General features: G+C 40.6%; 1 protein-coding gene across 2 annotated transcripts in view; it reads left to right on the top strand.

The window, feature by feature from the left end:
• Window positions 1-14854, top strand: part of afg2a (AFG2 AAA ATPase homolog A) — a 146677-nt gene that overhangs the window by 28169 nt on the left and 103654 nt on the right. For both annotated transcript variants that reach the window (XM_084352217.1, XM_084352218.1), the window contains exons 12-14: window positions 6979-7188; window positions 12107-12160; window positions 12449-12528. In XM_084352217.1, coding sequence (XP_084208343.1) covers window positions 6979-7188; window positions 12107-12160; window positions 12449-12528 — 344 coding nt within the window. The remainder of the gene's footprint in view (window positions 1-6978; window positions 7189-12106; window positions 12161-12448; window positions 12529-14854) is intronic.

The raw sequence follows: 14854 nt of genomic DNA on the forward strand, positions 1-14854 counted from the left end.
GTGCTTAGTTAGCCGGGAGGAGTTAAAGAAATACAACTGGTCAAGTAAAGTTTATCAGCTCTTTCTAGAGCAGACATTTCAAAGTGCCTCACAATAGAAGACAGACACAATAAGACTAATGGATATAAAGCTAATGAAAACATGTGGCTCTTTAACTGCTTTTTAAAGGTGCGCACAGATTTGCAGGCCAAAGTGAGTGAGTTCCAAAGTTTAGTAGCCACAACTGCAACATTTTAGCCGAAACTTTTCTTCCTGGACTGAGCTGCAATGAACCAGAAGAGTAGCTAACAAATGTCAGAATTTGACTAGGAACTAGTGTAAAGAAATCAAGATTTGTGTTCTAGACATTTTTTGAAGACCAGGTCAAAAACTTTGCGGCTGCATGCTGGACCACATGTTACTGATACAGAGATGTCTTGTTTAGGCAAGTGAAAACGTAGTCGCTGATCACCTGTTTTTCAACTTGAGATGCAATAGGTTTCAGTTTAGAAATGTTCCTCAGCTGTAAATAGCACAAAATGAGGCCATATCGGGGGACAAAAGGAAAACATTGAGGTTAAATTTCAAGTTTAAGTGCGATTAGTCGGAAGAAAATGATTGCCAACTATTTTGATAATCGCCTAATCGTTTTAGTAATTTTTCAAGAAAAAAATGCCACAAAGCTGGTTCCAGCTTTTTCAATCAAATTAAAATATTTGCTGCTTAAAATAGAGACCCTCCCTCCACATTCCCACCTAGTTTATGATAACACCCTTATTGGATCATTTGCTTGTTATCAGTATTAGTTGTGTCTTAGTGGCATTCAATATTGCATTGGCCCAGCAAGGAAGCAGACAGGTTCCATCAGTCTTTTAAAGCCCGAAACAAACGTATAACTCAAATAGCATCACCACTTATTGCCACAACTAAAAGCTCATCAACCGCAGCCATGCCTCCCTTTTTCCTCTAATGAGCATTCAAAAATCCCTTAACTCCTCTTCGGACCACTGACCACTGAATCACCAGCACTTAAAAGATGGGGTCAGGCTGGGGAAGACTGGAAATGACCCCGTGGCCATTTTTCCCTCCACTGCAATGAAGATGAATCACTTTGCTCTCAGCGGATGGGGGGAGGGAGTGAGGGAGAGACGCAGGGAGGGAGGGGAAGGAGGGATGAGAGGACAGTGGTGAGACTCCAGGATGTTTTGGAGTTTGCATGTGCAAGACATAACGGACAGGAAGAGGGCTAACATCATCCTCCACCGGTAATTGAAAGCAGATCGGGTCGCTGACGGTTCCTGCCAGCAACCAAAAAAAGAGAAACAGAGGAGAAGAAGAAGAAGAAGAGGAGGAAGAAACCTCCTTCCTATCCCTCCACCCCCACCCGCCTCCCTGCTACACTCTGCATTGAGCTCACCCAGAGACGTGCAGTCCTTGCGGCCGATTCCTGGAAACAAGAGAGAGAACTGAGTTTGGGTTTGGAATTTTTTTTTCCTCCTTCCCCCTAGCGCAGCTCAGCTGAAAGGCCAGCCGCAGAGCCCCGAACTTGATTATATCCACATGAGTGCAAACATTTGTTTCTAATCCATTTTATATAAGAAACTTCCAGTGGTGCCGGATGAATACACGCCTCAAGTTCCTCGGAAGCCTTCTCAGATCAAGTATCTAGAGGCTTGAGTTTTACAAATTCTGCCTGTTGATTTATGTTATATTAATATGTAAATACATTGAAAGTTCATTCTTAATCCTTAATCCAAGAAATTCTTCATCTTTTTGACATCTTTCTTTACCTAGCATCGCTTCTTTAAAAAAATAATCATCCTCGACTGTGCAGCCTGGCTTTAATATTTTCATTTGGCAGCTGTATAACAAGCCCACTTATTCTTGCTTTTAAACTTACTCCTCATCTCCCTTGAGTTTTTTTTTTTTTTTGTGTCTGAGAAGTCCCCCGCACCCTCCTCTCAACCCCATCAAAGGGCCAGAGCCTGAGAGGCCCCTTGTAAAGCTCAGAAAACAACAGTAAAAGATAATAACTGGGTCTTGCACAAAAAAGAAGGGAGGGAAGAAGGGTGTAAAAATGCAGCGCAGCGAGGTGTGAGTCAAAACATTGCCTTCTAATTCCACAGACGCTTCATTCGTGACTAAAAGCACCTTGCAATTAATGTGACTTTATATTGTTATTTCTTACAATGACTCAATTAAGTCTGCAGAGACCTAACCAAAAAAATGCAACAAAAAAAGGGGAAGAGGAGACTTTACAGGGTTGTGTTGCACATCTGCTTCCTTGGCGGAAAGAGGCTAGTGATTGATTTGTGCTCAGATGATTGGCAGGTCTGAGGTTGTTGTCGGTTTACTCAGTGGCTGGAGGCCTTTAAAGCCCCAAAACCACTATATCTGGTTTGGATAGCAGCTTCAGATTGCAAATCCTTCCAAACATTTGTTTGATTTATGTTCTATACCTGATGGTGGGAGTTTATTCACTTTTTGTTTGGCTATAAATGACAGGATCTACCACGTTGTTCACCCCTCCTTACCTCATTCATTTGTATTATATTGGTTAAGCTGTCACAAATCATAGTTTACTGAAGTGTGACGTCTGGCAGCTTTTGTACAAGGCTTCTTTATCCCTTTAGGAATTAGTTATTTTCCTATTTTATCTTGTTGATTACAGACAAGTATTCACTAACAAACTGCAGAGCCTTTTCCAAAATTGCTGTTTTTTGTTGCTGGGTTTTTAGAAAACTCCAACATCTGAAACTTCAGTGTTCCTTTTTAAACATTTTTAAAGATCCCATATTGTTGTCATTTTCAGGTTGATACTTTTATTTGTTTTAGTGCATGTCTCTTTTAAGACCCACCTTTTGAAAACCCCCCCGTCTGCTCTGATCGCTCAGCTTTCACAGGCCAGAGAAGGCACCACCGACAGAGTTCCTGCATCAGCTCTGCCGTGTTTTTGCGACCACAGCTGAGGTATTGTTGTGACGTCACAACCTTACAAAAGTCCTGATGGCTCGTTTTAAAGGCACAGTTTTTGATTTTTGATACATTTGCAGTATATATAGAGCACCTAGACCTGCTTTATGATTAAAAAAAAAACTGGAAACTATCTTCAATATAGGATCTTTAAACAACAAAACTACAGGACACATCCTCATCATGTTTGTCTTCTGGGCTTAATACAACATCCAACAGGTTCGCTTAATGAAGTTTTTTAAGTTAACATTTTACTTCAACTTTCCATTACTTTGTGCACTGAAAGCACTCTTGTCAATGTTAGCTTAACTCCATTGGTTGATGACAACAGTGAGATACAGTACTGTCAAAAGCTCTGGCAAGTAAGTAATTATATTGAGTCCATTTTTGGCTTCTTTGAGTCTTTAGCTTCTTGCATATCACTATCCATGCATTCTATTGTAGGTACAGCCATAAAGCTTCATTTTTTTTATCCGTCTCTTCCTCCTGCTCACCTGTTTCCTCCATTACTCTCTCTATAAGCCTGTTTCACTGTTGCTTTTATCGCTGCTCTTTTTTATTTCATTTCATTCCTCTCTGGGCCTTCAAACGAGTGCTCTGCTACACTCGCCTGCTTCCGGCCTATCTCCTCATCTCTGCAACACCCGGCTCTCTCTCTCCCTTCCTCTCCTCCCTCCCCTACCCTCCACCCGTCCTCTCCCCTCTCTCGCTCGGCGCTGTCCATAAATTGTTCGGTATTTACAGTATGTGGCCAGACGCCAGGTTTCCATTAGGTGCTTCGTTCCCCGGAGACGGCGCCGGTGGCCTGGGATGTGTTACCTCTGGATGGAGAGCAGGAGGAGGGTGAAGGAGGGAATGAGCTCGAGAGGGAGAGAGAGGAAGAAGTGAAAAGGAGGGGAAGGGAAAGTGCTAAGCAGCAGTATTTACGGGAGGGAGCGGGAGATGGTGTGATAGGGAGGGTCAAGTGAGAGAAGAAAGGGTGCAGGAGAGATAAGACGGATAAGGAACAGAAAGAAGGGGAAAGAGAGGGGAGAAAGTTATATGAACTCTAACATGGTGACTGTTGGTTTTCTGCAGTTACCTGATAGCTCTGCAGCTAAAGATTTTTCTTGTTATTGATTAGATTCATGGTTTAGTCTATAAAATGTCAGAAAATTATGAACAGTGCCCATCAACATTCCCCGAGTCCAAGATGATGACATCAAAAAGCTTTTTACAGTCCAAATTGAAAAGATATTTGGTTTACAATTCTATATAAAAAAAGGATTGCAAATATGTTTTAATATTTTAAAAGCTGTGCTTCTACAGTTGGATGGATGTTCAAAATGACTTGAATCAATTTTCTGTTGATTGACAGCATCAAACCTGATTTCTGTGTGCAAGAAACCCATTTACAGTACTCGGAGAAGGAATTAGATGGACCTGATTATTCACAGCTAGATTTATCCTGGTGACTGGGGATTTCTCGGTCATTTGTACATATAACCCAGTTTCTAATTCAATTTAATTCAAACCTTTACTTAAGCCTCAAAAATCGTTGAGGTCCCCTCATTGCAGTGACGTCGAGATACACAAAAGTGCATAGAGTTAAAACATTAAAAATAACAATACTCAGTGAAAAGAAGTGCACACTAAGCTAAAGTGTTTTGAAATAATTGTGTTTGATGCACATACATAAACTAAAGACAGATTTCCCGAATTCAGAATAAAACCCCGGGACTTGAAGCATAATGGGCTTTTAACACGTACAGTGACACATTCTGGCAGGAAGTGTATCACTTTCACAGCACAGGAGTGGGCTGAGAGGTTTCAGTGCATGTTTCTATTCAAAATTGTTCAAATCAAAGTTCAGCTAACATTGAAGTTAACACAACATATCTGTGAATCTTAATAAACTGCTTTCCACCACTGAACTATCCTCTCTAGAGATGACCAACAATTACAATTAACAATTAGAATTTAATGCTTTTAGTGCCATGAATCAACCTTTAAAAACGCTGCATCCTAAAATTCCCATTTTTTAAGTTCAAACTTTTGGGTCTACTGAAAATTGTTTACATGCTTTAATGTTCAGCAAACACATTATTTTTCTCATACTGTTCATTGCTGCAGCACCTCTATTCACCCTCCATTTGAATGCAGTGTTTTAGTGCCGGTCTCTTTAAGGCCCCCCTACTGAAAAGCCCAGTCTGCTCTGATTGGTCAGCTCTCACTGGTCTGAGCAAGCAACACCCACCATGTTTCTGCATCGATCTGCAGTGTTCATGCAACCACAGCTGTGGAGGCGTGGCTGAGGGCAGAGACTGTGTAGTTGTGTCATCAGAACCTTTCAGAAGTCCTGACGGCTCATTTAAAGCCAGTTTCTAAATATGCGGGTGTGGATTTCTCTATGGATTGAGTGTTTTAATACTTTCACAATTTTAATATACCACCTAGGCTGGAAATCTCACTTTACAATACACGTACAATATGGGACCTTTAAATGCCCTTATCTATCAAACTCCTACCACCAGGCTTTCTCATACCCAACCTGAAATAACTCGATGATGTCATCAGAATTATTTTCTCAGACTTAAAAAAGCTTCCTCTTACATTGAAGTACTCTATGACAAGTAAACTGATCTTAACTTGTAAAGTTAATTTGTAAAATCAGTGGAATGTCCCTTTCAAAATAAGTTGTGTTCTAAAATAAGGATATAGATAATGGAGAAATCTGATAACTGATATATTGCATATACTGTATATGCAAACCTATTGTACGAATTCCTGCACAACCGGTTTTCTACTGGTTTGCATGTGCATGTAAATATACTCAGAGGGAGAGTCAAGCGTGGAGAGGAAGAAAAGGAGTGCAGGACATAAGGCGGATAAGAAACACAGTGGGTATGAAGGTAGATCAAAAAAGTGATAGATGAGGGAGAGAAAGATGTGGGAGATGAACAAGCTGGGGAGGGAATAATGGAAGTTAATGAAGAAAGATACAGGAAGGATGAGTGAGAGGTCTGAAAGGGGTTTTGGATCAGGGCTTCTCTTCTTATCTGCTTTATCTCCTCCGGTTGTTCACTGCCGGACTCTCTCCCTCCCTTCCTCCCTCTTTCCATCTGTCAGACGGACAGCTGTTGGCTGACTCCCTCTGTTGTTGTGCACTCCGTCCCTGATTCAACCCGAGCCCTCCGTTCCTCCATCTCCTTCCAAATATGCTTTTATATTTCGCTTCCCTCCTCTCTCTCCCCTCGACCCCGTCATCGGCCTGGAAGAACTTGCTGTTCTCTGCAATTCACTCGGCCGGTCAGAAAGTTAAAAAGGTCCTGGGAGTGGGTTACACGAGAACGTCAGAGACATCAGTGTGCAGTCACAGTTTGTTTGGTCTGTTGCATTTATTGTTGGCAGTATGTTTATGTTTGAGCTGCCGCAGATTAGAAATGTATAAAGAACCAGAGTGATCTCTAGAGAGTATATTAAAGCAATCATTTATTAATACTTGACCTTTCATAGTAGCCCCCCCTCACTGTAATACATACGATGCATAATTTTTAATTGCATGTTATCGTTTGACTTCTTCTTCGTCGTCTTATTCATCTTCTTCCTCTTCCTCTTCCCTTCTTCAGCTTCTACTTTTACTTCTTCTACTACCTCGACTACTACTTCCTCTACTTATAGAGGAATAGAAATTCTATCTCAAATAATAAAAATAAATCCCATAATAAAGCCTTATAAATCACTTTGGGAATCAATAAACAATTGTTATTTCCCTTTAGCACAAAAAAGAACATGTTCAACTGTGTTCACCAGCTTTAATCAAACATACTGGTATTAAATCGGTCTTAAAAACTGATTTTGATTAAATCTGAGAATGCTGGATGCCAAACGCTTGTGCCGAATTAATGTAACCTTCTATGTAACGCTGTATTGTTTCATCTTGCCATATCACTACAACGCAAGTGTAAGTAAACATTTCTGTCTTTCAACTTATTAAAAAACTAAATTCTGTGTTCCTTGATTTTACCTGAATTCACCCCCTTACAGGTCCGCTGGTTGGATGTCGGCGGTATGGAGGAGGTGAAGCTGAAACTGAAGCAGGCCGTGGAGTGGCCTCTGAGGCACCCTGAGGCCTTCACCCGCATGGGGATTCAACCACCGAAAGGAGTCCTGCTCTATGGGCCCCCAGGCTGCTCCAAGACCATGATAGCCAAGGCCCTGGCTAATGAAAGTGGTCTCAACTTCCTGGCTATTAAAGTAAGTTTTAATTGTCATACTGCTTTTTTGTCTTTGTCTAGATATGATAAAAGCATACTTAATTTTTGTGTGTAGTGCATGATGAGGTCAATTCGTATTCTTAAATATGAACAAATAATTTATTGCAGGTGTGTGTCTTTATCATATTCATGTCGAATGATGAGCCAAAATACTGCATATGACACAGTGGGGAAAAAAAAGTAAGGGAACTGAGTTAGTCTAAAGACTCAAAGAAAACATGTCAACACTTCAACTCTGCTATGATGCAGGTTTGGTGATAGCCAGCATGATGATGTGGGGCAAGTGTTAAGAGGTGATGTCATCAGCTTGATGATTGATGACTTGTTAATTCAGTTTCATCTCACAGTTGAAGCCTTTTAAGGTCAACCTTTGTATGAAACTGAAAGAATTCTCTGGAAATTACATTGACTTTTCCCTCAGACTTTATTAGCAACCATATAACCAAAGGGACCTTGCAGAAACAAAAGAATGTCAATATTTCATTATGGCAGAGAGGTCAACCTGTCGTAACCCCTAACATACAGTTTTCCCCTTTATGTCAGAAAATAGTGAGAAACCCAGTTTCTGAAAGTCCAAGATATGTCTTTTAAATATCTTGTTTCATCAGTCTTAAACCCATATATACAGTATATATATAACAGAAATCAGGACATCTCCCTTTTAAAGAGGCTGATAACAGCATTTTCTCTCATGTATGCATGAAACGATCAGTTAATCGATTATCAAAATAATTAGTGATTAGTCAACTAATAAGTTAATTATTCAAAGCCAAGACTTCATGTTTGTTGGTTAGGATGTCTTGTACATCATTTTCTTCATGTTCCCCTAAAATTCAGTCTGACACATTTTGTGTCTTTGGAAACTTTTCATACCACAATTTGAAATAATTTCTGTGGGTTATGTGATGATTGAAGTCTGGTGAATTAGTGGAATTTAAGAGGACGACATACCTGTACTTCTAACATGTTATACAACACATCAGTTAAAACTGAAATAATCATCACATTTCATATAAAGTGTATGCGTGTGTCGCAGTAGTAGTGGAGATGTTTCCCTGATGACCTGGAGGCGGTCTGACTGCCCAACTTCCTCTGCAGAGAGCTTTCCTGTTTGACCTCTGACCCTGTGTTTGTCCCCTCTCATTCATCACCCCATCCTCTGTGCCACCCGCTCTGTCACCCTCACCACAGCCTGCCCGGGCCTGGTTGACAGAGATTGATTGATCAGCTTGTTGAATTTTTGATCAGGGGATATTTGCAAAGCTGTTGCTTAGCGAGACACAAAGCTTCGACAGATTCTCTCAACTGGGGTCATTTAGCCAACTGCAGATGTGGGTGTGATTTTCAAGCTTGTTTGTTTTGGTTTACTTCACAACATAATTCAAACTTTGTTTTAATTCAGCTTGGAGACATTAGTGTTGTTGCTGAATTATGTTTTGTGTTGGATTCAAAGGAGGAAAAAAAACATTGTTGCGCTTTAATCTCGTGCAGCTCTTCTGAAGTCATCAGGAAGACTTTCTGCTTCATGAAAAGGGTAAAAAACATCCTGTTCCTCCTGCTGAAAGCTGCTCTCCAGCATCTGCAATAACAGTATCAGGTTTTTCCAGTGCAGCGGTTGCTTTGACATAGATACGTTATCCAGATTTAAATGTGGATACTTTAAGGCTCTGCCTGTTTCCTCTGTGTGAAAAAGCCCTATTATCATCTTGTCAATTTCAGTTTCCTCCCACAGCAGCCACTCATACTCACTCACATCCGCAGACGTGCACACACACACACACACACACACACACACACACACACACACACACACACACACACACACACACACACACACACACACACCCTCTACACGGAGCTCGTATCTCTGCAGTGTCAATGGTTTTAAACTCACCGTGTCCAGCCCTCAGCTTATGCCGCAGAGAGAGGAACCTGGGATTAATGAGTCAACCTCCACGCTTACTGCAGGAGACAAAAGGGCTGGGAGTTAAGTGTCGTCTCCTCCGTCAGCACAGAGGTGTTGAAAGGGTGGATTGCAGGGGAGGAAGTTCTTGTGAGGGCTGAGTGGATGTTTATCTGCTTGTGAGTGAAGGAGAGAAGAGGGAGAAAGAAATGAAGGAGAGGGAGAAGAGAGCAAGAGGTAAAGTGGAAAATTAGTAGTGGTATTGGTGCAAGTGGCGTTGGGTTTTTGTGCAGTATTAATAGTTCAAACTAAGCTGGAAAAGCTACTCTGAAAAACACGGTAATGTGGGAAAAAGACTGCAAATTAGCTGAAGCTAGACGTCTTATATGCATCACATTTTCCCATTTTCTGTGGCAATGTTGTATGCATTGTCCCTGTTAAATAAACAATAAATAAAAATAAATAAAATAAAAAATCAATGTCGTTGGTGTCTTCATGAAATGTCTTAATGATTCCCATCCACACTGAAATACCTAAACAACTAGAAAATGACTTAATCTCTTCTTCCCCCTTTTTGTCTTTGAAAGACTGTGGTGGCCAGCAGTGGCTCTCTCTCCTGCGATCACTCATCACTCCCCCTCATCACACATATTTTTGCTCCAAAATTAGCGTGTATATGCAGGTTTTTTTAAATCCGGTTAAACCTGCTAAAAACAGGCAATTGACTTCTTTCCCATTGCCAGTGGATGAGTTTGCCATTCTGTACATGAGCAGTAGCAATCAGGCAGCTGGCAAGGCTCAGGTACTGGCATGGAGGCCACTGACAATATAACAGTACTTACTCTCTCAATATCTTTCACTTCAGTGTCGCTGCTTGATCGGAGAAGGATTAAAAATATATACATGCCAACCTCCTTAATTTTGACGAGCATCATGGCAAAATCGGCATTTTCTCTTGTTGTCACGTTTCAATCCATTTTTCCAGCTGAAAAACACCCCTGACTGCTGCAGAGTCATTTGATGTGAGAATGAATGCTAATTATACCCACTATCAGATGTTTTTAATACACCTGAATTTACAATTGTAAATGAATCTACAGTTGTAGCCATTGACTGTATTTATCCATTGATGTTGTCAGATAACTAAACACATATGTATAAACTGATTCGATCAAGGTGCTCAAGAATGCTGTCAGAAAGTTCTTTAGTGCCACACAACACCTGAAGATGACTGTGCAGTATACTTTTTTGAAAAGTTCAGATTCTACTGTTCACACTTAAATGTATTAAAACCTGTTATTTTTCCATTTTTCAAAATATAAGTTTTTATGGGGTTAAAAATATCCTTTAAATGTGGACTTATGTGGATGTAGCAGTGAAAGAAGTCAGTATAAAAGTTGCAGCAGTTCTAACCGGTAACAGTGAGACTAGTAGTAATCTCCAGGAAACTTCTGAATTGTTGAGCTTCGCTTGAGCTGGAGGACTTTGTGTCTTTCAGTGGGAACAAATGCCAAAGCTAGAAATAAATCACGCACAGTGTGCTTGAGTAGTGGTGATTGAGGCCATGCCAAAACTTGGACAAACTCAGCTGTCCATCCTGCACAAATTGTTGATCTAAACCAAATGTGGTGCTTCATTTTGGTCACAAACCTGACATTTGACCTGTGAGAACATGCCAAATACTTGAGTTTACTTGCTGTGTAGAAATAGCAGCAGTGGTAGTAGCAGTACTTGATGTACTGTTGTACTTGCAATGCTGGGGAACGCAGTAGTAGCAGGCACGGAACTGTTGTGTTCTCACAGTGGGAAATGTCTTTATTTTCCAGCTCAACCGCAGATGTTGCACACCAACATACACCAGTACACAGTGTACTGAGAGCATTGTGGCACTGTGCAGTTACACCACACACACTCTGCTGTCCTTCATGACATTCTCACGCTGTGTTATCGCTGTTTCACTCTGTTCCTCTTTTTAATCTCCAGTAGACGCCACAGAGCAGCAGCTGCTTCTCTGGTCATTCACGATATTAGCTCTCAGTTTAAACTGTCTGCAAACACACCAGGTGACACTTTTCAGAACCAGTGATGGAATGTAACTAAGTACATTTACTCAAGTACTGTACGTAAGTACAATTTTGAGGTACTTGTACTTAACTTTAACATTTTCTGCTACTTTATATTTCCATTCCACATCATTTATTTGGTAACTTGAGTTACTAGTTACTTTGCAGATGGCATGCTGCATCAGAGCCAATGTAGCTCATTTTTTAACTTATTATATCAGCAATCTGATGAGAAATCAACACTGATTCCAATAATCACAAAAATGCTGAATATCAGATCTAATAATCAACCAAGTTGATAATCCACCCCGTAGTATACAGTGTATACATACATGTAAATATATGTATAATTTACTTCTAATACTTAAGTACGGTTGATATCAGATACTTTAAGACTATTACTCAAGTACTATTCCTATGGGTGACTTTCACTTTTACCAAGTAATATTTTAACATGATGTCTTTACTTACACTCAAGTAAAGTTGGGCACAAAACACGACCATGATTAGTCCTGAGTGCTCCGAAGATGGTGTCAATTTTTTTGAACAGTGCTCAAAATCAGATACATTAAGCTTGTCCTCAAGCATTAGTCCAAAATCTGTGTTTTTCTTTTTTCATCCAATTGGCAATAAAATAAATTAATTTAAAATGCGCTACTTTGGCTCTGATGCAGCATGTAAAGTAACTAGTAACTAAAGTTACAAATAAATGTAGTAGAGTAAAAAGTTCAATATTTATCTTAAAACGTAGTGGAGTAGAAGTATAAAGTAGCAGAAAATGGAAATACTCAAGTGAAGTACAAGTACCTAAAAATGATGCTTGAGTAAATGTACTTAGTCACATTCCATCACTGCTCAGCAGTTGTGATGCCTAAAACCTGAATATTTAGCTGTCAGTATGCCAAATAATAGACCAAATCTTTTTGTTTTAGGGTCCAGAATTATTGAGCAAGTATGTTGGAGAATCTGAAAGAGCCGTGAGAGAGGTACGTACATTTCACTTCCCATACCCTAAAAGGTTCACATCAGTCTGCTGTTACTATTGTTCTGTTGACATGAAGTTATGCAAGACATCCTTCTTAATCATCCAAACTAAAGTGCTGCACCTTCTAAATATTTTTAGATGTTGATGGAATGAACGGATGACGTGACATCTAATTTCTGACATTAATGCGTGCTGTATTTCCTGCGTATGTTTGTGCATAGAGTGATTCATTGGTCCCAGTAAAGATTTGTCCTGTTTTCCTCTCTTCTATTGTTGCTAACACTTGCAGGTGTTTCGGAAGGCAAGGGCCGTCGCTCCCTCCATCATCTTCTTTGACGAGATCGACGCCCTTGCCAGTGAAAGAGGAAGGTAGAGTGTGTTGCTTTTCCTAACACAATAGAAAGAGGTGTATAATTAGAAGGAAAGATGCAAATAGAAAATTAAAAACACAGTTCTTGCCCACTTGATGAATTTCCACTTCCTGTCTGAATGTTCCGCGGGTGATTGTTCACTGTTGACCACTGCTACTGTCCACTGTTTGCTATTTTCAGCACTGTGTTCATTCATTGTCCAGTGATGACAAATGCACAGTCATCGCTGCGGTCTGCTTTAATTTACCATCCCTCGCCTGCGTCCCAGCTCGTCTCACAAAGATTCACTTATGAATGGATGGAGCAAACATCCCAAAATGTCTGCATGGCTGCTCTATGAAAGCCAGCCACTCGGTTCCCATGGTGTCCTCTTAGACTTTTGTGGCTTTTTGCTACCGGCAAACACAGAACACAGTCTTGTCCGGAGGCGCTTTAGTGGGATAGCACTGGGAACATCTGTGGCTTAAAGGAAAGAGGATGGGGGGCGGACAGAGGACACAGACCGGAGGCGCACAAACACTTCATTGTGCCCGTCCACGGCAGATGGGGAAGGCCAAATATGCAGTATGCTTCCTGGTAAACCAGTCGATGAAACTAAATGTTGCAGCAAGGAGCACAGAAAGGCCAACAGGCTGTCCCTATAACTTTTCTTTGTGGGCCCTCGGTCAGATGATTCAAATGTCGTACAGTAGCAACTCCTTGAGTCAGCCCAGAATAAAATGTTGGCATTTTATGTGTCTGCAAACCACAGATATGATCAAATTTGGACATGTCATACATGTCAATTTAACATTTAAAGTTCAAGATACATGTGTATGAGTTGAAGGGGAGGGGATGGTGGTGGCATGTCAGGCAAAAGATCAGTGTTCAAGACAGCTTTTCATCATTTGTAAGCGTGAAACTACTATTATTTTTAATAGAGACGTCAGGAAATTTGTACGGTCATGTTTGTGGCGGCAAAACCAGATATTTTAAGCCAAAACAAGGCCTTTTCTTAGTCTCAACCAATACGTTTTTGTGTCAATACCAAACAAGACCCTAAGCACAGCGTTGTCACAGCATAAATGTGAAAATTGAACATAATGTAAACGTTTAAAAACATGATTTCAACAGTGTTTGCAGAAACACACATTGCAAACATTTATTTTGGCATTTGGGTTGTTTCCACACTTTGTCTCAGGTCCAGTGGTCTTGTCCAATTACAAAACATCCTGTCCATCTTGAAAAACTAGAACAAGACCACTGGTCCTCTTTTATTTCTGAAACTGTTCTATCTCATTCACTTACCTCTTCCAAACTACTACGCTAGGCTAGCATTTCAGAATATATGTTTTCCGAAGGAACCTGGAACTTTTTGTACTTTCACTTTAGTTCAGTGCAGTCTTGACTTATTTCCAGTGAACAGGATGTCTATCTTGCAACTTGTCTTCATCAATCATTTTTTACCACCGACAACTTCTCACTTCTTCCTTCAGTATGATTGAGCTTCCCTCCTCCTTATCTTGATGTTCAATTTTCTGAATGCACTCCGATTCTCCACCCAGCTGCAGCCGGCTTTCACCAATAATGCAGCACAGCGTGAGAGTTTGTCAGCTGGCTGCGATGGACGTGAGGCTGGACCTGCGCCTCGAGGCCACTCGCCATTTTAAAAAATGCACTTAGTCCTGATCTATAAAGGTTATTTATTGGTCCTCACTTCCTGCCATGTTTAATCAATGAAGTGGCTCACGCACGCCGGCAAGAATTCAAAACTGTTGACACAACCAGACAGCCTCTGCTGTGTAGTGTATGTGTGTGCGTGTTTTCTTTTTCCTCTCGAGGCAGGAGATGAGAAGCACCTGTAAATCTGTCAGCCTACCTGCCACGAGTCCAAACTGGTGGAATGAGATGAAGAAGACAGAAAGAAGACAGGAAAAGAGGCAAACCAGGGGAGACAAAAACAGACAGTGAATGTGAGATAGAGGCACAGATCAAAAAAAAATGTTTTACTGCAATAAAAATAAAGTGAGTACATTCCTGACAGAGAACATAGTACAGAAAATGGAAGATAATTATGATTAATGAAAAATGGATCATTGAGTTTGAAAAGAATAAAAGAATCAAATGTTTCAGTGACAGTCTGAAGCTCTTTCTCTCTACCTTTCTCTGTCTTTCCTTCACTCCCTCATTGTCTCTCCTTTTCTTTCACCTTCATGCAGCCTTTCCTCATTTCCTTTCTCCTTCTTTTTCTTTTAATAAAATCCTGTCTCCTTTTGTCTCTCCGTCTATCACCCCAGTTTCTCTCACCTCCTTTATTTGTCCTCTCTCCCATATTTTTTCACTTC

Source organism: Pagrus pagrus (genome assembly GCF_965226575.1).
Source record: "Pagrus pagrus genome assembly, chromosome: 5".
Taxonomy (NCBI): domain Eukaryota; kingdom Metazoa; phylum Chordata; class Actinopteri; order Spariformes; family Sparidae; genus Pagrus; species Pagrus pagrus.